Source organism: Panthera uncia, chromosome D2 (genome assembly GCF_023721935.1).
Source record: "Panthera uncia isolate 11264 chromosome D2, Puncia_PCG_1.0, whole genome shotgun sequence".
Lineage (NCBI taxonomy): Eukaryota > Metazoa > Chordata > Mammalia > Carnivora > Felidae > Panthera > Panthera uncia.
Window position 1 is genome coordinate 4,815,496 of NC_064818.1, and position 27,230 is coordinate 4,842,725.

The 27,230-nt window shown below is 42.2% G+C and overlaps 1 protein-coding gene across 4 annotated transcripts in view; it reads right to left on the bottom strand.

The window, feature by feature from the left end:
* PRKG1 (protein kinase cGMP-dependent 1) overlaps window positions 1-27,230 on the bottom strand; it is a 1,263,577-nt gene that overhangs the window by 35,764 nt on the left and 1,200,583 nt on the right. For 3 of the 4 annotated variants that reach the window (XM_049646038.1, XM_049646037.1, XM_049646039.1), the window contains exon 10: window positions 14,402-14,498. In XM_049646038.1, coding sequence (XP_049501995.1) covers window positions 14,402-14,498 — 97 coding nt within the window. Of the gene's footprint in view, window positions 1-11,561; window positions 11,651-14,401; window positions 14,499-27,230 lie in introns of those variants that run through there. The other variant, XM_049646040.1, reaches the window with a different exon arrangement.

Here is a 27,230-nt window from a genome sequence, read left to right on the forward strand (position 1 = left end):
TTGTATGGAAACCAATTTGACAATAAATTTCATATTAAAAAAAAAAAACAGCCAAACAATCTAAATGTCCATGCAGAGAAGCTTGGGGAAAAAATGGTACATCCATGCAATGCAGCTGTAAAAACTATGACTTAAAATGGTGATTTAGCAAAGGGAAGAAAATGAGAGAGGGACAAAACAAGAAACACTCTTAACTATAGAGAACAAAGTGATGGTCACCAGGGGGGAGGCGGGTGGGGGATGGGTTCAACAGGTGATGAAGATTGAGGAGGGCACTTGTGACGAGCACCAGGTGATGTATGGAAGGTTGACTCACTATATCGCACACCTGAAACTAATATTACACTGTATGTTAACTAGCTTGAATTAAAATACTTAGAATTATACTTATTATGGAAAAATAACCCAAGTTGACTTACATATACACGTGTAACTTTATCTATCTATCATCTATTTATCTGATACAGGATACAAGCCACTGTACATTTTATGACCCTATAAATAGTATTTATATGAATATGTATACATCTAAAATACATCTAGGAAGAGACAATTGGAAATGTGTTCCCCCATAGGTTAATAATAGTTTTCCCTTAGGGAAATTTTTACATTTTTGAATCCTATATCCCTTTTATGATGGGAAAACACAATGACTTTCATCATGGAAAATACATTTTAAAGTCTCCTTTAAATTGTACTAGCTGTGTATTACTGTCTGGCTCTCTCAAAGGATTTTGGTTCCATGGGAACCACTCTCCTAGAATTGCATGAAAGCAAAGACCTTGAGAAGTGGTACAAAGCAGAACAATCCATTCAGGTTTGGGCTGAGCCACACTAACCTGCTCAAGGGACTTGCCATATTCTTGTCTTCAGTATAAACGCTCAGAGTCCATGATAGGAATCTGCATTTACTGGGCCTAAGTTATCCGACTTTATCATAAAAGTGTTTTCACAAAACTATTCCATGGCAAATTTGAAGGTGCAATGTAGTTAGCTCTTAATTTTTCCTGTTGGCCAAATGAATTACGCCAAGGCCACGCCTGTCAATTTGAGGTGACGGTGAGGACTTTTTGTAGGAGGGGCAGCTAGAGATAGGAAATCTATAGTGTGGACGGAGGCATGTGGACCCATGCTTTGCTTCCCGGCCCCCCTCTTGTCAGGGAATCCTTCCCAGCCTGGCGGGGTTGGGTGTGCGCCCCAGCTCAGTCGTCCTTTGCAGACTGGCTCACACCCCCGGTGCACAGGCTAGTACACTGGCGAGACGTGAGCCCTGAAATGTGACTGCTTTTGTTTCCATCTCCCCCGCTTTTTGGCTTGTGGTCTTGGGCACATTTCTGACACTCTGTCCCTCTCTCCGTACCTGGCACATGAGTTTACATGTGAGGACGAATCAAAAGAGCCCATATAGCCTCCCCAGTCTGTAACAGAGCACACATTCAGTGTGAACTAAGCTGCCTTTATTCCTATGGGCTTCCAACATTAAGGTCCCTTCAGGCTAAAGAAATTTCCTCCAAATATGACCCAGCGGAGGCCCGTTCCTAACCCCAATCACCGATCTCTGTCTCACCAGGGAAACACATAAAGGGGTGAGATGCTACTTTCCAAAGATTCCTGGCCCTCGCACCACACGGCTTTTACTCCCAAAATTCCTAGAAAGGGAAAAAGAACAAGAAAATGCTAATACTCACGATCTTCCTCTTATTTATTTTTACAAACAATGCTGTGCTAGACCCAATATTAGAAAGGACAAAAGCTTTATTGATAGTAAAACGTTGCCTCCGTGTGGAGCACCGTGTTGCCATTCGAATGCATCCGTACACGGGCAGAGTGGACCTAAATATGGGAACTTCTGACCCAGGTTTTGACGATTTCTTAACTGCCGAGCTTCAGGCGGTGTCCCAATGGCACTGACCCGAAGAAGGGAGGCAGGGACCCCAGCATGTTAAAGAGCTGCGAAGACACGCTTGCCAGCAATCAGAACATACGCTTCCTTCCTATCTGCGGCAGGCGCTGGTCTTAAAAAAAGCCTTCTTTCTGGCTGGACCCAATTCCCTGCTCTGACTGGGGAGCTGAGTTATGATTAGAACAACTTTAAAACTCGCTTAGTACCTCAGGGAGAGTTGGTCCGCGGAATCTGTTCATCCAGTGGTCTATTTAATCCATAGTTCATTTTGTGATATAGCTAGATCTTTATTATTTGGAGGAGAAAAGGGCTTTCTGAACTACATTGTAATTAAAATGATTTCTTAAATAGGGGCATCTGGGTAGCTCAGTCAGTTAAGGGCCTGACTCTTAATATCGGCCCAGGTCATAATCTCATGGTCTGTAGATTCAAGCCCCGCATCTGGCTCTGGGCTGACAGTGCACAGATTCTCTCTCTCCTCTTTCTCCCTCTCTCTCTCTCTCTGTGCCTCCTCTGCTTATGCTCTCTCTCTGTCTCTCAAAATAAGTAATAAAAAAACCTTTAAAATGAGTTCTTAAATTAAGGCTGAAACTGACAGTATTACATGGCTTATTATGCAAAATTCCTCTATAACGGATACAAATTACATTTCCAAGTGCAACAGGAAAAAGGTGATTCCCTTAATGCCCTCAGTTAGTTACACTAATGCCATGGAACAGAGGTGATGAAGTGAGCTTAGGTAAGCTCATGCAGGATCCCCAGGGTTGAGCCCTGTATGGTTCATGTTTATGATTAATTATGTAACTTCTGGGCCTCAGGAAAGGCCTTAACTCTATTAAATACGAGGGCTCTTTCCACCTGGGAAACTCTATGCATCTGCAATTGGACATAATGAATATGCATTTATTTTATTTTACTTTTTATTGTATTTTATAGAGAGCAGGGGAGAGGGGTAGAGGGAGAGAATCCCAAGCAGGCTCCATGCTCAGCACAGAGCCTCACGTGGGGCTCGATTCCACGACCCTGGGATCATGACCTGAGCCAAGATCAAGAGTAGAGCACTCAACCAAGCCACCCAAGTGTCCCTGGATATGCATTTTTAAAGGATGTTAATTATAATTAACCTTATGGAAGCAGCCCAACAAACATGGGCCAGTAGCCTGGGACAAAGGAAAAGGGGAAAGTTCCCAAGTAAGACAAAGGTAAGCTTCAGAAAACATGCTGGTTCACCCTGGAAGCATGACCTTGAGTTTATGGGACATACATCTTCGGCTGAGAGGTGGTTTCTCTTTCTCTGTTCTCTCAACCCCATGTTACTAATTTTCAAAGACTATGCACTGGATAAAAATGGCGGTGGCTTTCCCAAGAAGAGCATCAAGACAGGCTCTAAGGCCTAAAGAAATCTGGGCAGGGCCATCCTAACTTTAATAGCTGGATAGTGACAAAATAGGAATGGCTAATATTTTCTCCAAATAAAACAGCACACTTTTAATCACACAACCCATGTTACGTGGTCCAGCGTAAAATGATCTCTTATTTTAGGTTCTTTTTAAACCGGGAGGAAATAGCTTTGTAAGTAATCCAGATAGAAAAATTCCTGTGGTTAAAACTTTTCGTTCTAGATGCTCAAAAAGTTATCCTTCACCTCTCTCTCTGCACAATAACATCATACATGTCCTTTTCCTTGGCGTCCAAACTTAAGAATGAATCTTAAGTTTGTTCCAAAGGATGCACAAGGGAGGAGGGCATAAGGGACTTGTCACAGCCTGTGTGACACATAGCCAGGGGACACAGAGAATGCGAGGGATGGATTATGAGTTCACACAGATGCCAGAGTCGAAGACCTTTTCAGACGGGAGGGACAGAGACATGACATCATTACACAATTTTATGGTAAGTGATTTTACACGTAAAACTTATTTCTAAGTGAGACAATTACACCATTTTATTTACCATACCAAAGGAGCAGGGCAAAAAGGAGCTTATATTATGTATACATTTTCCTCTGCCATTTGCACAAGTGACGATCAAGAGAGGGTCTCTCTTCTCCCCATCTTTATTCTCCTTCTCGTGTTCACCTCAACCCTTCATCAAACATGTCAATAGTCCTATTTGGTTTGTACTCTGCCTTCAGACTCAACACTCAGTTCTACAGCTAATGAGAAGAAATATCAGGATATATTTATATTATTAAATTCAAATTGGTCAAAAGCCAAATTAAGACTATTTTCACAGAGGAGATAGTTTTCAAAACGGACATTTAACTTTCAGTTTAGAGGAAGATCAGGAAAAGAAAACCATACCTCCTATTTTTAATTACAACATGAACAAATGGTTGGACTATTTTATAGAAATCACTTGGAAATCAAAGAATACTTGTGATTTCTCTTATTAAGGAATTAACACTGATTCATTTGGACTAAAAAAAATCTACCTATATTGAATCAATACTGTTATTGAAATGTGCAATTCAAATATACCATCTTCTCAAGGGACGCTTGGGTGGCTCAGTCGGTTAAGCATCCGACTTCGGCTCAGGTCATGATCTCACAGTTCGTGAGTTCGAGCCCCGCATCAGGCTCTGTGCTGACAGCTCGGAGCCTGGAGCCCGCTTCAGATTCTGTGTCTCCCTCTCTCTCTGCCCCTCCTCAGCTCATGCTCTGTCTCTCAAAAATAAATAAATGTTAAAAAAAAATAAAAAATATACCATTTTCTCTTGTGTATAGAACCTGCATAAAATAAACCTTATTTCATCTTGTAGTGATTACTAAAATTGATATGAGAAACTTTAAATTATTTTCCCTCATCAGGCGCACAAAAACAGACACATAGATCAATGGAATGGAACAGAGTCTAGAAACAAACCTGTGTTTATATGGCCGATTAATCTATCACAAATAAGGCAAGAATATACAATGGGGAAGAGACAGTTTTTTCAATAAATGGTGTTGGGAAAACTGGGCAACTACATGCAAAAGAATGAAAGTGGGTCATTTTCTCACACCATACACAAAAATAAATGGATTAAAGGCCTAAATGTGAGAACAGAAACCATAAAACCCTTAAAAGTAAACATGGGCAGTAATCTCATGGACGATACCCTTAGCAAGATTCTTCTAGGTAGGTTCCTCAGGCAAGAGAAATGAAAGCAAAAATAAACTATTGGCACTACACCAAAATAAAAAGCTTCTGCACAGCAAAGGAAACCATCAACAAAACAAAAAGGCGACCTACTGAATGGGGGAAGATATTTGCAAATGACATCTCCAGTGAAGGGTTAACATCCAAAGTACATAAAGAACTTCTGCAACTCAACACCGAAAACCAAACAGTCAGATTAAAAAATAGAGAATTCAAACGTTTTTCAAAAGAAGACACACGGTGCCCAACAGACACATGAAAAGATGCCCAACATCACTCATCAGCTGGGAAAAACAAATCAAAACCACAGTGAGGTATCACCTCCCACCTGTCAGAATGGCTGGTATCACAAATGGGAAACAACAGGTGTTGGTGAGGATGTAGGGAAAAAGGAACCCTCACGCACTGTTGGTGGGAATGCAAATTGGTACAGCCACTGTGGAAAACAGTATGGCGGTCCCTCAAAAGATAAAAAACAGATATACAATGCAATAAAGAGTTCCACTACTGGGTATTTACCCAAAGTGCACAGAAACACTTCTTCAAAAAGATACATGCACCCCTATGTTTATTGTGGCATCACTTACAAGAGCCAAGATAGGGAAGCAGCCCAAGCGTTCATCGACAGAGGAATGGATAAAGAGGATGTGGTGTGTGTATAGATGCTTGCGCGTGCACACACACGCACACACGCACACACAGGAATGTTACTCAGCCATAGAAAAGAAAGGGATCTTGTTATTTACTACACCATGAATGAACCTAGGGTGCATTATGCTAAATGAAATAAGTCAGAGAAAGACAAACAGCATATGATTAAACTTAAATCTAAGAATGAAAACAAGCAAACAATAGCAACACAGACTCTTAAATACAGAGAACGAATTGGCTGCCAGAGGGGAGGTGGGTAGAGAGATGAGCGAAAAAAAAATTACTTTCCCTCATCAAATTATCAAATATTTTCTCTCCCCAACCAATATTTCATATCTGTGCCTAATCTCACGCATATGTATTGAGTAATGCTGCAAGTTTTCAAACTTGCCTACACGTTTCTAAATTGATCACTAAAATATGTCACATAATTCAACTTACTCTAATACTTAAAGCACACTTATAACCTCAAATTTCACATAGATGGAGCTGAAACTCACAAGTTGACACTTCAATTTCTTTCCTTTATTGACTCTGTGAAGCTTTAAAATGAGTGGATATGAAACAGAATCACATATTGCAAAATTCAACTCTCTGAGATGTGATCAGCGTAATTCATGAAAATGTTTGTGTTCTCGTCATACTTTTGAGACACAGGGCATAAGTAATGTCATAATGTTTCTGTTACATACTGGAAGAATCTTTATCAAAAGGTTTATAATTGGATCTTCATATCTTGATAGATGTTATACTTGAACTTCACCCTTTCTGATATTAAATAAATAGGGTGACTCCTTCCTCATTTTTACACTTGAAACTTTTCACAAGATTTTGCATAAATATAATACATTTCAAATGTAGTTAAGCCAGTTCGACATGTAGTTAGTATTTTTTTGCTCATGCTAAGTTAATTTACGGAAACCAGTCCCATTAAACATTTAAGCCGCTCTGTCCAAATGGAGGTAGATTTGGAGCCACGGTCACACAGCGGCTCCCTTTGGTTGAGTTTATTTTGATTCCTTTTGGGTCTTGATGGTCTCTCTGCTCTTACCATGAACTTGTAAGGCTGGCTGGCGTCAGGGGCTAAGAACCAAGCCATCCGACCCCCAGAAGCTCCTGATCTCAGAGCTCAATACTCAAGCTAGAAGGTTGTATATGTAAATGACAACGGGGGATATTAAGACGAGGGACAAGAATGAATTGGCAGTAAATTAAATGTGTACAGCGGATGAACTACACTGAAACATGCAGAATGACTATTTCCTATTTCTTCCCCACAAAACAAGATCAACCATTTCATTTTAAAGGCCTGGCTATTTTCAACATTACTAACATAGACAAAGGGAGGGTTTTTCCTTCTCATGAATGGGATTCCTCTTGGAAAGTGTTGATGTGAAATTGTCAGGGACACACACTACATCTTGGCACAAAGCAAACTACCTTATTCAGAAGAGACATGATGATGTTTACTTTGGCAGTGGCCCCACCTAAAAATAGCCTGTTGAGTCACGTTATAGCGTATTCTTTTTTTCACAGGTGGTAGCTGAGAGCTGAGTCTGTGTTTTATATGTTTTCAGTACTTGACCTCATGCCCAAAAAATGCCCAGTGCTTTCACATCTAACCTCCTTTCAGAACAGAACACAGCGACCCCCCCCCCCCCCCCCCCCCTGGGCTACGGGCACCTCTTACCGCTTCCTTCACACGCTCCCTGAGCGAGTCTGCCACTCACTTCTGTGGCCTGTGAAGACACGTGGCCCTCTGTGTTGCAACCTTTGCCTCGAATGGCCTCTTCCCCAGCTGCTCCCTTAAAGCCAACCTAGTCCCTAAGCCCTGGCTTCAGTCTTTGTTTTCTTGTGGCCTCTTCTACGCAATCAGCTCCAAATGGTCTCCCACTTTCTGAAACACCGAGAACCTTTCTGCAGAATTTAGAAGTTAATACAATACTAAAGGATGTCATATGTTTCTTTTCATACGCGTTAGTCTTACTTTCTTTTTTATGAGAAGGGAGAAATTCCTTAAGGGCAGAAATCACTTCTGCTCTTTCTCTATCTCCCTAAAAATATTTAGGGATTGTATAATAGATAAATCTTTGCTGACTGTGATGTGCCCATAAATTCACTAACTTAAAAAAAAATGAAAGCAAATAGATGTCACAGAAAACATAAAGGCAAGTGTGACCAAAATGTTAACTTCTGGATATACTCTCTTATCACCGATATCTTAACCCTTGGGAAGACATGCCTGCTGCCTTCTAGATTTCCATTCATCTTTCTAGAATCAAACGCAGCTTTGGAGGAGAAAGGGACATTTTAATTTACTTCAGGACCCTGATTCAAAATCCTTTTAATGAGAAATACTCATTTCTACAGATGGGATATAAAATTGGTCATTTCAAAAGATGCGTAAGCAAGTGATTCTTCGCAGTCATTGGGTGGACCGACCTGTGTCACGTCTCTTGTATCAAATATATTCTGCAGTGACAAGAGGAAGTAATGCACAACGTGACTGGCATAGCATCCACAGACAGACTTCACTACGTGTGAGAGTGCGGTCGGCCATCTTAGGAGACGCAGTATGTTGTGACTGTGCGTGTTTCCCGAATCGGATTTTCATCAGCTAGCCGAATGACTTTCTTAGAAATCACTGCTATGTATCACAATAAATCACGTGTGTCCACTTATATCCTTTTGAAGAATAAATCTACCATGAGGAGGGCCTCTTTCATAATAAACCGGCTCGAGTACTGGCGAGGGAAAAGCATTAAAACGAGGCAGCTGGGAGTTGTCAAGGAGTGGAGAGTCTGCGCTCACTCGGGGTCACAGAGGGCAGGAGGGTTTCCCCAGGCATCCTCCGCACTGAATCACCGTGGCCACAAGTGGCAATGCCACCCGGCGATCCCACAGCTATTCTATTTCACTGCCGTGTGGCTTGGCAGTCAGGAAGCTTTCGAAATGTTTTCGTCTTACGTGGGGTTTCCCTTTGGAGTTAAGCTGTTCGCCTTTCGTAACGATGAAACAGAACTCTGCTGACAGAGCAATGGATTTATCGCCTAATTTCTTGCTTAATCATCCGTTCGTTTTGCCTTGGTGGACACAGCCCTCCAGGCCTGGCCCGGAGCCACGCAGCTGGCAAAAAGGCCACAAGAGTGCCACGGATCCTTATGGCCCTGTGACCTGTGTGGGGCATGGCCTGTGACTTCTGCCACATTGCGCCCTCCTGCGCTGGGTCACAGAACAGAGGAGAGGTGACCTGTGTGGTCCACTTGGCAACAGCCAGGCCCCCATTAGGCCCGGTCAGGGTTCCGTGGTTTAAGAAGGCTGCGGAGACACTGGATAGGATTCAGCGGACTGCACCTGAAACTATTTCCCGTCGAGAGGTTAAGAGCTGGCCCTTTACAACCGAGAAGACAGATAAGCGCAAGAAACTTGGGGCATGTGAAGGCTCAGCGTGAGCAAGACTGGAAATCGTGTCCCGCCTCCACTCATGACTGGTACCAAAGTAAGGAGCATTCACAGTTGGTGGGGGGGTGGGGATTTGATAGACACCATTACTGGGGTCATTTGAAGACCTCAGGCTCTTTCTTATGGCTGAGAAACGTTTGTACTGTCGGGACTCGGCAGAGCAAGGGAGGAAAAAAGAGTAAAATTATTCCCTTCCCTTCTTTTCCTGTGGGTATAGCTGGGAATGATAAATAGCTATCATTAACATATTTTAATAATAATCTAACAGCAGTAACATCGCACCACTTACTGACCTAGGATGTGCGACGCTATGTGGGGGCGTTAACTCGTTTAGTCTTTGTGACCTTGGATGGCTCAAAGCCTATTATTATCCTCATTTTGGAGATGGGGAAACTGAGGCTCGGAAGCTAGTGACTCCTGAGCAAATGACAGAGCATACACAGCTGCTAAAATCTGAATCCAGAAGGTCTGATTCCGGAGCTCTAGCTTTTGCTACTACGTTATAATGTCTGATTTTGTCGTCGCCATTGTTTCTGCAGAGACATTTTAACCGCTGAAGTAAGAACAGCAAAAGATTTGGAGAAGGAAGAGCCTCTGAAGGTTTGACAGAAGCAGATGTGAACAGTGGGTGATCACAGCATCTGTTCCACATTTATGTCTATTACAGGTTCTAGAATTCAAGAAGAAATCTTTCTTCTTTTTAAAACGAAGGTGGATACGTGACAACATTGGTTCAATCGCATTGCGGTGGCCGCTGTTGGTGTTATAATTGAGAAGCCAGAAGGAAAGAAAAAACCTCAAGTTAAAAACCAAATAGGTAGTTCTGGGCCGTAACAGCAGCCCTTTCACTGACTGCGGGGTCCTAGGCTCCTTCTATGCATTAATCCTGACTTCCTTCTGGTAAAAGCAGATCATGCCTCATAAAGGTAAAATTATATACTGGATGTGGGTCAATTTGAAGATCACAAAGCAGCATTCAAACGAAAGGCTTACTTTAGTAAGGAAGTAATATTCGTTAAAAAACATCACTAATGCCAGTTTGTCGATCAACTACCCTGCAGTTGTTGCATTTTTATAAGAGTGTACTGGAAAGCTTCAGGGTCTTCATGTAGAGGCGCTAACTCTCCTGTCTTACAAATGCCACTTCCTCCAAGATGTCTTGCTCTCCCAAGCACCAACCACAGGCTGCTCCATACTTTGATTATTGGATTATTTATTCGTTTCCATGACTGTCCTTCCCAGTAAACTGAGTCCCTAGAGGCAATGGCTATTTTACTTCACACTGTGTATGTCCCAGTAGACAACCCGCTGTATAAATATGGAATAAATGATACAGACAGAAAACAATCCAAGAAGACAGAGATTACATCTTCCATGTCTGCGTCCCTCCATTTTCTCCACTTTGGGAGGCTCTGGATTGCTGCATACAAAGATTAAATATCTGTGGTTGTCCAGAGCAACCACATCAGCATGGCCAGGTTCCAAAATCCGATGTGTGCAAATCTATTCTGAGAAGCCAGCAGCCCTCTGACAAGAGGAAAAGTAGAGGAAATCAGGAACGTGACCATAGAGCAACAGGACTAATTTTCATTTGTGATTGTAAAATCATTCTCCTTGTTTTGCAGTCATGCCTGGTAAATTAAGAGGATTACCAAGGTATCTTCCAGCAGAGCTTCCTGCTTTAATGAGTAAATCATCTATAAAAAAGCAGGGTTCTTTTGCTGAAAGTACTTATAAATGGAATGTGGTCTTCTGGAAGATAAACAGGCAGCACTGAACAAATGAGAAGGCCCATTCTTCAAAATAAAAAAAAATGGTCAGAAAATGTGGTTTCTGCCAGATAACGAAAGGAAAGCAGTATGGATGGCTTCCCAAAGGTAATAGCTGTGAACGGGACACGTCTGATATTCAACTCGTTAAAATCAGTTACGCTAAAGGTATTTATGAAATAGACTTAATAGCTTTAGAGCAGAATTCTCATGCACATAAGACAGTTTCTTCAAGCTTCTGACCTCATCACTGAACAAATCCCTGAGTTTCTGTTTTGTGGCAAAATTACGTGCTCCTCTACAAACGTTGGCAGTCAACTATTTAGCAATTCTCTTGCCTGAAATATCCTCCTGCATCTAAATTCACCTAAATTGATGTAAATAATAAAAATTAAGAAATGCTAAGCAGGCTCTGAAGAGCGTCACTATGCAAAATAACACAAACCTAATCCGTGTGTCAAATAAGAAAACTCCTAACTTAGTTCTGCCAGGAAATGGCGTTCAAAAACTCAAATTTAATTCTTTACACTCAACCTAAGAGTTTACATTCTTATAATCGATACCTGGAAAAAATTTTAAAAATATTATTATGAAATTAAAGTGTAATGTGGTATATTTTTTATCTTGTTATTTACCTGATCAACATCATTGCTGAACTAAGGATTGGTAGGTTCAAGATGTCTACTTTATACACTTGGTACAGTACTGAGCACATACGTACGTGACATGAATCCATGTGAAGGTGCTACCGCTTACCCTTTTTGCTCTGTAAGAGTGATAGAATTTTCTTGCATACGTCATTCTCAGGAGAGAGTGAAGAGTTCTATCATCACAACAGAACTGGGCTCTGCCTTCTCCTCTGAACTATGAATGGTGTGGTGCTGTTCGAAAGATTCACTACTGTCTCCTGAGCCATGGCTCATGGTGATTGACCACACGCTAGGACAACAGTACGTGTAATTACAGCCAGAGTGTTGAGGCCAAACTCCTCAAATTCTGGCTTCACTGAATACGTGTAAAAAATGAAAGATCACAGCGAAGAATATGTTCCACACACAATAACTAGTATTACCAGGCAGGGAGGAGGCAGTGGATGGTAGGGCAACAGGGATCACCTGCACGGCCAGGCCACACTGAACAGTCAAGACAGTCTGGGTATTCAGATGCTCCTGCGGTATTTTTTGGGGGAAGTGCAAAATGACACAAGATCATCACGTCACTTCCGAGGTTAAAAACATGTGCCTCTTTTCTAATATATGTGGTTGTGCCTCGGGGCCTATTAGGGATTTATCATTTACGGGCATATCTAATGTTTTTATAAACTGGGCTCCAAGTCAAATTAATTCCTGAGGTTATGGTGTTCATTAGCCTATAAACATCTGTGTAGAAGAGTAAAATGTAATCATCCAGGAGAAGAAGAAAATTAGACTGAACTACACTTGACTGTCTCTCCTGGGACACATATTGTGTGTGTGTGTGTGTGTGTGTGTGTGTGTGTGTGTGTGTGTGTACGTACCTTCTCTAATTTTCTGGTTAGTTGTGCTTCCTCAAACATTTTTGACGGAGCTTTCTAGAGGTTTTCTACTGTAAGCTTGGCATTTAATTGTTTAGCATAAAGTGGGTTTCAGTGTCTATGAACAATTTTCAGTATTTCAAACATCCTAAGTAAACTCCTATATTTCCTAAAATATCTCACTGGTAACTTAAGGTCCCCAACTTGAAATTCTCAGACCTCCAGGAGTCCACACATTTGTAATGTAAATGTTAACGAAAACAACAATTTGTCCACGGTCTTTGAAAAAATATATTTAAGAAACTACAAGTCAGAAAATCAAACTCTAGGAATTCCGTCCTTTATAGTGCCTCATTCAGAAAGGGGTTGAGACATGCGCAGCTCAGTAAATAAACACACCAGACCATAAGCTCTTCCTGGCAGGGAGCTCTACCCCCTGACCTGTTTATACGTCCCAACACCCCCAGTAAAATTGAACACCGGTGATAAATCTTCACTAGCTCTACAAACAGTTATATTTGGTCGCAAAATCAAAGTTCTTGAAAAAAGAAAACTAAGACCGAGTTAACTGGCAGAATTCAGAAAAACAAGTTTTCCCAGGCCCTTAATTTGTATTCCTGTAACCTAAAATCTCACTATGAATCAGCAGTCAAATCAGAAGCCGTATAACTATGGTGTCTCCAACCAGTGTTAACGGAAGCATAGCGCAAGTTCAATGAAACACATTATGGCTCCAAAGTTGTCTTGTCTAATGTTTAGGTAAATACCATTTTTTCCTGCCTGTCAAAGCCAGAAATCCCAACTACGGCACAAATGGACAAACATCGGAGACAGCGCTGGCTCAGTCTACTTTGATGGAAGGGGATTTCTAGTCCCCTGATGGCAACAGGAACTGTTTACTGCACTCTACAGGGAGTTCCTAACATACTGTACTGGTTTCTGGTATCAGGGACGCCTCCATGGAGCAGGGAGGTGAAAATGAATCTGCCTCCCAAATAGGGTTTCTACCCACACAATCTTGGAATGCAGCAACTCAGTCACCAGAATACATTTTTTTTCCAGTTTATGTTGTAATACATCCGTTCTTAAATGCGTATTTCAAAGGCACAACAGAGTACGCTTTCATTCGGTTCACGCCACATTCACGCAACGTGTTTAATGAACAGACTTGCACCAACGTGTCCTCATCACCCTAACACTTACCTGTATCACATGAATGGGTGTGAAATATTCAAACCGTGTTATCTAATATGATTATATAAAACACAGTCCCTATAACCTGACTAGGTGCTTGCAAATCCAGAATCACAGAATTACTACTTCATTTACGTGATTTTTAAAGTCTTAAAGCACTGGTAAAGATCTTTAATCAGATAGAAGATAGAGGATAAATAGATTTGACTCATTTATTTCCTTCCTTAGTTCCGAACAGTGCTCACTCACTTAATCATGCACCCTAGCTACAATAATTAAAATGTAAATTTAAATATACATAAAGGAAATGAGACATATGTACATGTGTTATATTATGTATATATCTATACATAACATATATACGTATATGTGTATATACGTATATATGTGTGTGTGTGTGTGTGTACATGTGTTAGGGCACATGACTAAGTTGGTGAGCCCCGTTCAGAACCAAGGAAGTAGAGGCCAGAGAGTATCAGCTGGATAGAAAGTACTTTATGGCTCCTCGTTATGTTAACGTGTTTACCTCTCATTTCCTAGGAAGACGATTTTCTAAAGTGGATTGATGATTTCACTGCTAGTCTACATCATACACAGCTCACGGTAACTGCTGCCTACTCGGACGGACTGACATGAAAGCGTAGGGTCGCGTTTCGGGAACGATCATACTTAACGAGGAGAGAGCAGAGCAGAGAGAGATCTTAATCGAGGAGCACAGATACAGGAGGGAGAGGGGCTCTCAAGAGCACGTAAAGAAGAGTCACCTACCAGCTCCACTCGTCCGAAGCCCCCGACTCCAAGGGTGTCGATGATGTTGAAGTCAGACAGCTTCAGGTTGGCGAAGAAAGCGGCTTCGGCTTCGTATCTGGATTTTTTGATGCGAAAAAACGGAAATTTCTTAGAGGTGCAAACACGAGAACCACACACGACCGCCCCGGGATGACAGGCCTGTGGCACAGGGTTTACCTGCTCAGATTCCATCTTTGCTTTTAGAGTCTCTGTGTCCTCACCATCATAATGTTTTGGTCCCAGTGGTGCAGAATAACCAAGATTTGCACTTGTGGGTCAGAGGAGAATGAGACCAGGTACCTGGTGCCTGCCAGTCATGTGACCGATAAATCCAGTTACCAGACCAAAGTCACATCGCAGTGCTTTCCTGCGCGTCTTCCTGTGAGCACGGATGGCTGGGGCGGTTCTTTTTTGGTTTTGCTTGGGGATTTGTGGTTTTGCTGGGTTTGGTTTTGGCCGTCCCGCTGGGGGACGGCAGTTTCTCATTAGTCGCCCTTATCCACAGGCTGCCAGTGGCTCCTGTTAGTATCCACTGAAAGCGGCAAGATCACCGAGGTCCCTGGAGCGACATCACAGCCGGGGTTTATGAAAACAGATCCGAAAAGCTGAGGACGGGGGTGCGAATGTCCGAAACGGAGGGTTTCGGAAGCCCATTCACATTCCTAAAAAGTGTCCTCCTCCGTTTATGTGTACCCACGGCTTCTGAGCCGGGAGTCCCAGTGTCTTTATCTTTGCCAGCTCCTTATACGAGAGGAGAAGCGAGGGCTGTGCTCCCAAAGTCTAACTGTGCCCCGTGCCGATCCGACCCATGCGAGTGGCCAGGATAGGCTTCCCCTGACGAGACGCTCAAAATATCTTCTTGTCAAAGGCCCTACTATTTTTAGAAAGGGCAGGAAGGCATAACAGTCATGTCACTAATGTCTCACTGATGTCAGGTCAGGGAGTGATACAGCTGTCTCAGTAATCAAGTATTTGCACAGCTATGCGTAACCCGTGACCTTCGGCCAGGCGGTCCCCGGCTGGGTCCACGCTATAGATAGACATGATGATATACCTTTGAGACGGTGACACGGGCACTGCTCATTTCTGTCAGGTTTTGGACACAGCCACCCGAAGGCGTATTTGGCATTAAGCCGTGTAACACTTTAGCTCCTCCCTTGTAATCGAACACACATTAGACTCTCCACTTGGGAGGAAGGTGAAGTTTCTAGGTGACATTTTAACGTTCTCCAATCTACCACCACAGTCCCAGATTCGAACAATTCTTGACAGACTCTCGAGACAACCTGGTTTCATGACTGGCTGGTTACATGAACTCAGCTCCCTCTAATAAACCCCTATAGACGAGGCAGCTGGCCAATCCTGAGGGCATCTGTAGACTTGTCTCATTATCGACACAACCAGGAGATTAGCTTCGAAGTTCAGGAGGTGGTTTACTAGAATGGACATAAGCAGCAAATGGGCATTTCTAGCATTCCAACGGGCCCACTACTTCTGGAAAATTAAAACTCCATCCCATTTAAAGGGCAGAGTTCACTTCAACAGGTGCTTTCCACGGACATCTGTTGGGATCAGACCCCGTGACAGTTTCTATGTGGTCAAGCATTTCCTGGCAGGCCAGATAGTCAGATTCTTAAAGAGACTGTTTTTGAATAATACCCTATGTGCCTGCTGGATTGAGAAACTCAGATATGAAGAGGGTAAACTCAGGCTATTTTGATAACATTTTATATATTTACAGTGTGGTGTTCTCACAGCTCCTGAAGATACTTTTGGACTCTTACACTTGGGCCCTGTAAAGTTAGGCTGGTGACACATCTACACATGTGACCTTCAGCCCTTTGTTGGAACCTCCCGGGCATCTGTCAGGAACCATTTCATCTGAGTCCCACCACACACCGAGTGATTCTGAAATCTTTGCAAACAGGACCCAAATATCTGTATTTTTTTAAAGCTCCCTCAGCGATTCTGACTCACAGCAAGGGTAGAGGGCTATATAGGTCCAACCGAGAAGCCTCAGGAACTGCAGAACATAGAAATATTTTGGGGTGGGTTAAAGTGGTCCTGGGACATCAGTGGCTGCCTGATGAGTCTCAGGGGGATGCGTTCATGCCAAGAGTGTTGGGGCCTCTCACAACGTGGTCTGGCCTCCTGCCCTTGGATCCTAGACCCTTTGAAATGACCACTAGTTCTGTAATGGCTAACACAGCTTGAAAAAAAAAAGGCAATTGTTGCTAAAACACACACACACACACACACACACACACACACACACACACACACGGAGACTGCAGAAGTCATAAGGTGGCTATTTTGTGTTGAAATTTCTACAGCAAAATCCTCTTGACTTTATGCTTACTATTTGATTAATTACAGATGGTATTTTCATTAATGGGATGGACGAATTACATCTCATGTTAAATGGTAGATATTTTCTCTGTAGCCATCACAACCCACTTAAACATACACTGTTCCACACACTGTAAGCACAATTACCATTACATAAAATATTTCATGTTTTAATGAAAAGAGATTGGTAACACTGTCACTGTCATCGTACTTTGTTCATCTTTGCTAATTACTTTGCCAATACTACTTGGTGACTTGTTAAAATACCACCTAGTAGGGTGATTTTATCTGGTGGTTGGTGAGATACATTTTGAGGGGCCTTTGGATAATATACTCCTGATGTTCTATTCCATTCTATTCATGCCAGGTTCTGATTCTCAGGGAGGCCAAACAAAGTGGGAATGCTATCACAGTGTTTTTTTTTTTTCTTTCCCACCAAGGGAATATTAGTTGCTTAATATTCTATATGTATTTATTTTTCATTCAGATTACTCTTTATGGACAAGAGTTACATCTTCATCACAGAGACCCTGTCTACTTTTCTTTTTTGAATAACTTTTTAGATTAATAACTTCTTTTTTAATGTGGAAATCACCACTAGAAGGAACCCGTATAAGAAAAACTACAGATGACTTAGCTTCTTCAGGCAACCCCTCTTGCTCATAACTTGGAGAGACATTTTCTTTCTTTCTTTTTACTCAGAGATTATTTGAAGATAATTTGAATCCATCGATTCTGTTCTGCTTGTTAATGAGTTGGTAAAAGTTTGAGTGGGAAAGGAGACTAAATAAATTGGTTAAATCAATGGTTGTTGTTCTATTAACTAAACTTCTTTTGCCTGAAGGAAGTCGGTGTAGAACCCAAGTTCTTAATGGGATACAGGTCCAAGGAACAAGGCCCAGCTTTGTGCAATTCATTTTTTTTTTAATCATTAAAAAAAATTTTTTTTTAAAAATCTTTATTTCTGAGACAGAGAGAGAGACAGAGCAGGAGTGGGGAAGGGGCAGAGAGAGAGGGAGACACTGAATCTGAAGTAGGCTCCAGGCTCCTAGCTGTCAGCACAGAGCCCGACGTGGGGCTCGAACTCACAAACTGTGAGATCATGACCTGAGCTGAAGTCAGTCGCTCAACCGACTGAGCCACCCAGGCACCCCTGTGCAAGTCTAAAATTCATCTGTGCCATAGTGCTTATGAAAGGGACAACAGCCAGATGCTAGGGGGAAATTCACATCAGTAAGACACAAAGTTCTCCATGTTTAGTTGCTTAAAATCTACAAAGGTGTACAAAGTCTCTTTTCTAATGGTTCTCAACTCAGGTTGAGATACTAATTTTTCAAAAGGATATTGTTAGTATTATTTTAGTATGGGGTGAAATCTATGGGTTCTCTTCTCAGAAAAGTGCAAATAACGACATGTCTTTTTTTGCATGTGTCAGGGAGCTTACAAAACCCTACAACACAAAAATAACTATACAATGAATTGTATACACAATAAGTTGTGTTGGGTGAAGGAGACAGAGATAACATATCATTTCTCAAACAGTCCTGACCATGTTATTTAGCTGGGGCTCTGGGTGATTAGAATTCACAACTGCTAATCTGAACAGGGTACTCTTTAAATGGTGAAATACTAAACTTTTTCTTAAAAAAAAGAACTGATAACGAGGGACACAGTTGCCTACATGTTCACCTCTTCTTTTCATTTCTACCTATACACCAAGAAGTTCCAAAAGCAATGAAAATGTAAAGCAGCAGGTGTAAAAATGATGAGACCAAGGCACAGAAGCACAGTCTAGAAACAGAACGGTCCGAGAAGAATCTCAACCTCTCTCTATATATAAAGCTACATACCTTTATGATATTATGCTCACTTTCCTTAGGAAATAGACAATAACCATCTTCATTTCTCCATCTCTTCTGGTATTACCAGCTTCCACAAAGCCATGGAGTAAGAACCCAGTGTCCCCCATCATTTACCACATTTGTTTTTCCATCGTTGCCTTATATTCATGAATCAATCCTGTCATCATCTCAAAATAACAGAATTGGGTTCTACACCTTATGACTGACTATCGTTATGAAGAAGTAAATCAATCTCCCTCCTTCTCTCCTCTCTCCTCTCTCTCTCTCTCTCTCTCTCTCTCTCTCTCTCTCTCTCTCTCGGAAACCACGTGTGAGGATTCTACCCAGTACAAAAATGTATGGAATTTAAAATTTTGTCATCATCTTGTCATTAGAACAACAGTAATAGCTCAGCATTATTTTACAAAGCAGACAATACTATGTGCATTTTTAAAGTAAGCCTCTAGGATTCAAAGGAACGTAACAATAGTTCTGGATGGGTTACAAAAGCCAGTAGTTAAGAGCCTGCAGAACAAAAGGCTAATGTGGCCCTCTCTGCCTTAGCTCCACTCATCTATAACCCACATTGCTTCAGAAGTCTGCTCTAAGAGTCTCCAAGAAAAAACAAAGAAAGTCTTAGTATCTTCGAATCCACATGCAAATTAGTTACCAAGGCTTTGCCTGAGCTCAACCGCTATTGGGTATATTTTGTTTCTTGTTGAGTTTCATTTTCTTACATCTTGGGAAATCTATAAAAATGAAATGTTTCAGTAAACACCCAGACTCTCACCCAGGACTACGTTTCTCATTCCATAACTTCACTAGGTAAGATGAGATTCAATCAGACAGTGTCTACTTCGGCCTTAAAAATAACAGGAGAGCATCCTGGCATACCGACAAAAGTTAATGACTTGTGGTTCCAGCTCTGCCAATGACTTTGTACTTCCAAGACCTGATTTCTTCAACATTTAGGCCTTTTTAGGAGTGTCAACCAATATACACTTAATAAGAGTGAATTTTATAGTGTGTCCGAATCTTTACTTAAATGTCCAGATAAACGCCTAGGAATCATTTTTAAAAAAGATTTATGTGACCCAAGAGCATTGCAATCTATAAATACCTACAGAAATAATTAAAACCCTTTTCAAGAAGGTTTCAGATAAGAGAAGAACTTTCAGAAAGCGAGCCTTAAGCACAAAAGTATACCTGGTCTGTGATATAACCAAGATATGATGCTGGTCATCTACTCGATAAACACTTAATTTGGTGTGCAGAATTTATGCAGAAATAGTTCCTGATTTCAGAAAGCTTGGTTCACTGAGTAATTTATAGGTCTGATAAAATAAATAGAAATTCAGCCAGAAAAGTCACTTTATAGAGAGAAAGTGGAATTGGAAACTGGACGAACAACATCGCACATTTAAATTTTTTTTTAATGTTTATTTATTTTTGAGACAGAGAGAGACAGACCATGAACAGGGGAGGGGCAGAGAGAGAGGGAGACACAGAATCTGAAACAGGCTCCAGGCTCTGAGCGGTCAGCACAGAGCCCGACGCGGGGCTCGAACTCACGGACTGCGAGATCACGACCTGAGCTGAAGTCGGATGTTTAACTGACCGAGCCACCCAGGCGCCCCGTACATTGCACATTTAAAATAAACGTGGTTTGAGCTTGTACTATAGTGCTATATTTGTATATGTAAAAACAGTTAGTAGGTACCTGTCCTTATTCCCCTGATTCTTAAATGTTTGGAGTTAAATAAGCTTAGCCACCCAAATAAAAAATGAATAGTCTTTCTTAAATCTGTAATCAAGCCACCAATCATCTCTTATTAATTCAACTCTTTATTAAAAGTCTCCTTGATAAACTAAACTTTAAAAATGGAAAATATATTCCAATAATAAATATATATTGCCATGTTTTGACTTCATTAGGAAACAGACTGGGCCATTTTATAGCTTCAGGTTTGAACAGGGAGTTATTTCTTGTTGAAAGAATCGTTTTTCAAATAACCATTTTACAAGAATCCCTGTCAACATAAGAAACCCTATTCCCAAAATTCTAAACAAAAGGGGTGTTTTCTCATGCATGTGGCCGTAAGGCACGTAGGTAAGGTGGCCGGTAGAGTCAGTATTCCGTCAGCGGTAGAGGCCAAAACTTAAAAGAACTAAAAAGTTTAAAAGTAATTTAATGAATATCAAGTATTTCATTATGTCAATTTTCTCCAGAAAGTGTAATCTCGTCTTCAGGGAATCTGAGATACCATTAGTTTGCTCTCTAGATTTCAAAAATTGTGGTTTTCAGGAACACAGACTTTTTTTTTTTCTTTGAGTACTCTGGTCCTTAAATAGTTCCACTTATTTTTCAAACACATTTCCTTGAGGAGATACAGCCAACAGGAATACACAGGAAAATTGCATTTCTCATATCTGCTGCATAATAAGAATGATAGTAATGCAAATAGTCTCTATTGAGGCTTTCTTGCAAGGACTCTAAATTTCTCTCATTTAATTTATCCTCCTCGATTCTCTGTGGAGATGGGATAACAAATATTTTTTACTTCTATTTGCCAGGGGGTGGACCAGTGGTTGATAAGTGGTTGGTTTCAGTAATTAAACAGCAGAAGTAGGGCTAGAACCCTTGTGAGAGTCTCACACCAAGGCGTATTTATACCTGCTCCAAAAAACTGAATTGCCTTTTAAACAAGATGATAGAGAATTGCCCAACCTTACAGATACTTTTATCTCAGAGTTTGACGATACTATCGTGGTTCAAAATCTGGATCAACGCTATTGGGAGCTCACCTAACCCAACCTCTGCCTTTTTAAAAACTAAAAAACAAACTAAGCCCACAGACGCTAAGTGACTTAGCCAAGGTCACAAAGACTCAGGCATACGGGCCAGGTGTTTGGACTTGTTGTCTTTTTACAATCTGATTCTGTGTCTGCAGTTTTCGTAATATTCTGATATTGGAAAAACAAAGGCAAACATAAAACTTGAAGTATATTTAAATAATATGGTATTTTATTACACATTTGCATCCAGAGTGTGACTCGTGTAGTTAAGCTCTTATGCCTTCTGCCTACGATGTGGCAATGCAAGGATGAGCCCCAGTTAAATAAAAGGATCCAGAGTGAGTGAATGTTAATGCCTAAAAGATAATTTTTTAAACATTCAAACATCGGAGTAGTATTTGCCAAAGATGAATGAGGATATGCTACCCACTGTTGGCTCGAAATGTGCTGGCCAATAAGGATTTTTAGTTAAAGCGAAATCGTTTTCACATAGTCTGAGATGAATTTTCTTTTTCTAAAATAAAGACCTAAATAAATATATATTGCCATGAAAAAAAATGGGAAGAAAGGAATTGATTTTTCCGCCAGTGCTGTTTCTCTACAACAGAAAGTTAATTAACATATCCATGATTATTATTTTGCTTTAGAAAATACAGATGATCGCAAACAAAGGCAGACACGCAATCCCAGCTTTATTTGTGCCAGAATAGGTATTTCCTTCCTGTAAACGGACGGCCATCAGGGGCTAGTTGTTTGTGGAAGTTCTCTCTCATCTCAGTGCAAAGTGATTTCCTCCTGCTCTCCTACAACCACAGGTTAGAATCTCTTCCCCAGTCTTTTGTTTCTGACTGTAGACCAGGGTGGTCCAGGTGGCACATCACAGCTTCCCAAGGTGGGGAGGTGAGGTGCAGGGGAAACAAAATCGGCAAAAATGACCACCCCTCCTGCCTCTCTCTTCCAGTAACTCAGGCCTCTGGGAAGTACCCTCATCCCTCATCCTGTTGCCCCCTGAGAAAATGCCCAGTATGACAGAATGCATCCCATCTACCTGGGGACTCTGTTTGCCATGGCCTACGGTTCTGAGCAAAAGACAGCCCAAGATTTCCCCCGAAATAGAAAAATCTCTTTTCTACCCCAAGACTTTTCTTATAGGTCATGCTCAATATATGGGTGAAAATATCGACAGAAATAAGGGGGAGTTTGATCTTAACCTTAAAATCAATCTCCATCATAATCTTAAAGCAATCAGTGGGAAGACTCAGCTGGGCACAGAAGGATTAGGGATCAAATAAACACCAGGGGGCAGATTTTACTTCTGAACTCAGAACCTTTGCTGTGTACTCCCATTCATATGTTTCCCTTGGTCCCTGAAGGATTCTGTGTGAACTTAAGGGACAGGGGCCACATGGTCATGATCACAGTGGGCCAAAGAATGTAAAGACAGTAAAATGCAGTGTGTGGCAGGAAGACTGCCACCGATGCCACCCTCCCAAGGTTCCAGGGATACAATAAAGGAAGTGGCCAGGGATCGGTCGGGCACTACCTTGAGCAAAGACTGTCTCTTTTCGGCAAAACGAAGGGTTTGCACTAGACAGGTCTATGAGGCTCACTTGCAGCTTGATGGTTCTGGAATCCCAAATGTCTGAGACGGACACTTTGCAGAAAGCCCAGGTATCCATGGCTTCCCTTTACCTCCTTTGGGGTCCTCTTCCCCAGCCCACCTCCAATCCCTATCTCCCGAAGCTCCTATTTCAGGAAATACTACCAGAGCCTTTCATTTAAGGGCGTCTTGCTCTCAGCTTCTGGTTATGCAAACGGCGCAAACAGGAGACCCCCAATGCACCTCCGAGATAGCAGACAGCAAAGGTACGTCTCCATGTCCAAAACAGAACTACGAATGCATTGCACCATGGACTGTAATAAACCTAAGGCTCCCTCCCACCCAGGATTCATATCAGAATTATGGCTGAGTTAAAAACAGAGTTGATAAAATCTTGGGATATGGAGCCAGGCAACAATATTTTAAAATAAATTTTATAGGTAAGTCTATACAGGGGCGCAGGGGTGGCTCAGTCGGTTAAGCGGCCGACTTCGGCTCAGGTCATGATCTCACGTTTCGTGGGTTCGAGCTCAGAGCCCGGAGCCTGCTTTAGATTCTGTGTGTGTGCTCTCTCTCTGCCCCGCCCCCGCTCGCACTCTTTCTCTCTCAAAAATAAACAAACATTAAAAAAAATGTATAGGTAAGTCTACAGAGATGTTAATTACCAAGGTGATGATCATAGGGAGACAGGAACAAGCCCCAAGTGAAAACCGCTGCGTACCTGGGCCACTTTCCGTGGGCTGTTACTGTTCAGCCCCTTCTCTCCCACTGCCGACCCAGGATGCAGCCACGGTTTGGCCCCATCCAGGAGCTCGGGGACTATAAAACCGAGACCTGGCTCCAGAAAGCACCAATGAGCTAGAGTTGTCTGCCAATATCAACCAATCAGAGCAAGGCCCTTCCAACCAATCAGGATGGAGCATTTTTCCGCCTTTCCCTCATTAGCATGCCGGACCTGAGTAGGTCCCTACCAGAGTGCCAACTTCCTCTCTACGAGCAGGGCGTCTTAACCCTTCGCCATCGGTGCCGCGCCTCCCTTCGACTTGAGCGGGAACCCCCAAGAAACCTTGCCTGTGCCTTTGATTTTTAGTCCTGCCTCATTTCTCTGTTGCGCGGCCCAGGAGTTACCAACTCTGGTCACAACACGAAAGTTTTAAGGAACTTGTAGTGTCAACTTTATACGCGTGTGGTGGACACCTGTCACATCGTATACGGATATCACGGGAACGTGTCCCAAGTTCTAAATAGTCTCTAATGATCTTTGAGAATGCATACGATATTTTCTCATGATTTGGCTGGCATTCTGAGTTTTTCTGGAGGAAGTGAAGTGTGATATCAAGGAGACATGCTATTGATAGGACTTATCGCTGATGACGCAAACCTCGATCGGCTGGCTCAGACGGGCATTCTGTACTTGCTTAACACGGCACGTCATTAGAGGAACCCACAAATGCAAAATGAGCTGGGTCAGCGAGCTCCATCATTCTTACCTTAGAAATGTGTCCCCCTCAAGATCGGGCAAGTTCATAAAGGCATCACACATTTCCACACTACCAAGCTTTCTGCACAATCATGCAAAAGGGTCACAATACAATACACTGCTTAGGATTTGCACCTGTAGCTACAATAGTAGAAACTGGTGCTTTCCCACACATTTTTAAAAAAATTTTTTTTTTAACGTTTATTTATTTTTGAGACAGAGAGAGACAGAGCATGAACGGGGGAGGGGCAGAGAGGGAGACACAGAATCCAAAGCAGGCTCCAGGCTCTGAGAAGTCAGCACAGAGCCCGACGCAGGGCTGGAACTCACGGACTGTGAGATCGTGACCTGAGCTGAAGTCGGACGCTTAACCGACTGAGCCACCCAGGCGCCCCATTTTCCCACACATTTTTACACAAATCACAGGAGTGGGGAGAGAATGGTAACGAGGGAAGAACTCAAGACCCTCAAATGCCTGCTTCTTTTCTTATCTACAACGATAGCAAATTAATACCATAATTGTCTCTCTGAGTACACATTGCCTTTCTCGCAGAAGTTCAGAACTAATTTGCCGTCACGTTTCATTTCGGTTGGACCGCCGATTGAAATAAATACTGTCATGCCACTTCAGCTGACCTTCACTTCGGGGCTAACACATACTGGTAATTTTTCTGCGCTTGTAACAATGGTTTTTAAAAGAGGACTATGGACTAAGAGGCTGCAGAGATGAGTGATTCCATTAGAATATTAAGTGAATTCTTCCCAAATTAGGTTACGAGTACTTTTTTCTGTGTACGTATAATAAAAATGATGCATTTATCTTACCGCTTCATAAACCTCCTGACCCTAGGCGTGAATAAGGCCTACTGAATAGCACTAAGTCCTTTTCTCCCTTTTCAAATGACTGATAAATAATAAGGATAAAATGAAGAAAATTGGGAGGGGCATTCAGACCTATTATGGTTATTCTTTGTATTATGTAACAGCTAGAGAACGTGTTTTCTTTTTCCCCCCATGTGTGGCCTCCTTTTCTTTACAGATTTTCCATGGACAGGGATGACCTTTTGTCTCCATCCTATTCTCAATTCTCTTTCTGTGACCTCCCTTTCCTCATCCAAGTTATTAACTTTCAGCGGTTCCTAACCACCAGGGTTACATGGCCTTGGTGGATTAATCTGGGTTTGCAAGAGCCTGTGCAATAGAACACAAGTGGTTTGTGATGACGGCACCGTCTCAACTTGTTGCTGCTCTCTACCAGGCATGTGGTGGGGACGCTGGAGGTCCATCCGATGCTTTCAGAGAACGCACAGCACCTGACTGGGTTCTCAGCGGGATTTACGCTCCTCTGGCTTTGCAGACATAACAACTGCAGAGAGAGGGCACAAAACCTTTCTTCGGCCCCTTCGGGAGAGGCAAGTGCTGAACTGGGGAGAGGAGATCCTCAGAAACTTGTCCTATGTCTTGGCACCTGTGTCCACTGAAGTGACCTGGAAGGCAGTCAGGGGACCCAATGAGGCAGGGCTGCAGGAGGGGGCTCTCTTTCCAGATGAGAAACTGAAGAAGTTACATATCTATTCATGTCTGTAGCACTTTTGCATTATTTGGCCAGGCATAGGAAAAAGACAACCATACCTTACTGCAAATATATAAAATATAGGGCGCTGGGTGGTTTGGTTGGTTACATATCCGACTTCAGCTGGGTCACGATCTCACAGTTTGTGAGTTTGAGCCCTGCATCGGGCTCTCTGCTGTCAGCACAGAGCCTGTTTCCAACCCTCTGTCTTCCTCTCTCTCTCTCTCTCTCTCCCTGCCTCTCTCCCACTCTTTCTCTCTCTCTCTCTCTCTCTCTCAAAATAAATAAATAAATAAAACATTAAGAAATATATATAAAATATGAAGTAAAATAAAGTTGAGGAAATACTATTTTTAACAGCGATTATTTTTACTAAACTACAAAGGATATTTCTTTTTCAGGTTTATTTGTTTATTTTTGAGAGACAGAGAGAGAGCAAGCAGGGGAGGGGCAGAGAGAGAGAGGGAGAGAGACAGAATCCCAAGCAGGTCCCACACCGTCAACACAGAGCCCGACACCGGGCTCAATCTCGCGAACTGTGAGATCATGACCTGAGATGAAACCAAGAGTCAGATGCTTAACTGACGGGGCCAGCCAGGCGCCCCTACAAAGGATATTTCAACAGGAATGGAATTGTACTATGGTACTATCTGCATAAAGATGCCACATAATAGGAACTAGGTGATAGATAGTTACTCTGTGGAGTTTTGGGTTTTAAAAAGCAGATACCTTGACATTCTGGTGCCCAGACACCCACTGCTACACTGATAACCGTTTCAGAAACAAGATTCCCACAGGCCTTTCTTGCTGCAGTGGGCAGAACCAAAGTGCCACACAGACCACGGGATGCCCCCGACTGCAACTTGGATTACTCAGCTTGCCCAAAGTGGACTGTGTTTTTAATTTCGGAATTGTATTCCGGCCTATGCGTGAAGCTGGGAAAAGGCTAAGATCGACGGTTCTTGGAAGATCCGAGATTTGAAATAGTTTCATCAGCCTGATTGTTAAAGTCTAGAGTGTTGCTTGCTAATTGGAAAGCAACGATGTAAAAAGAAAAAATGAACAGAATTAGGAATTATTGCAGCTGCGGGTCTCAGGCTGATAACATCACGGTTGCAGGCCTCATCATGTCTGTCTAGAATACGTTTATATAGAGCAAGTGGGATTCT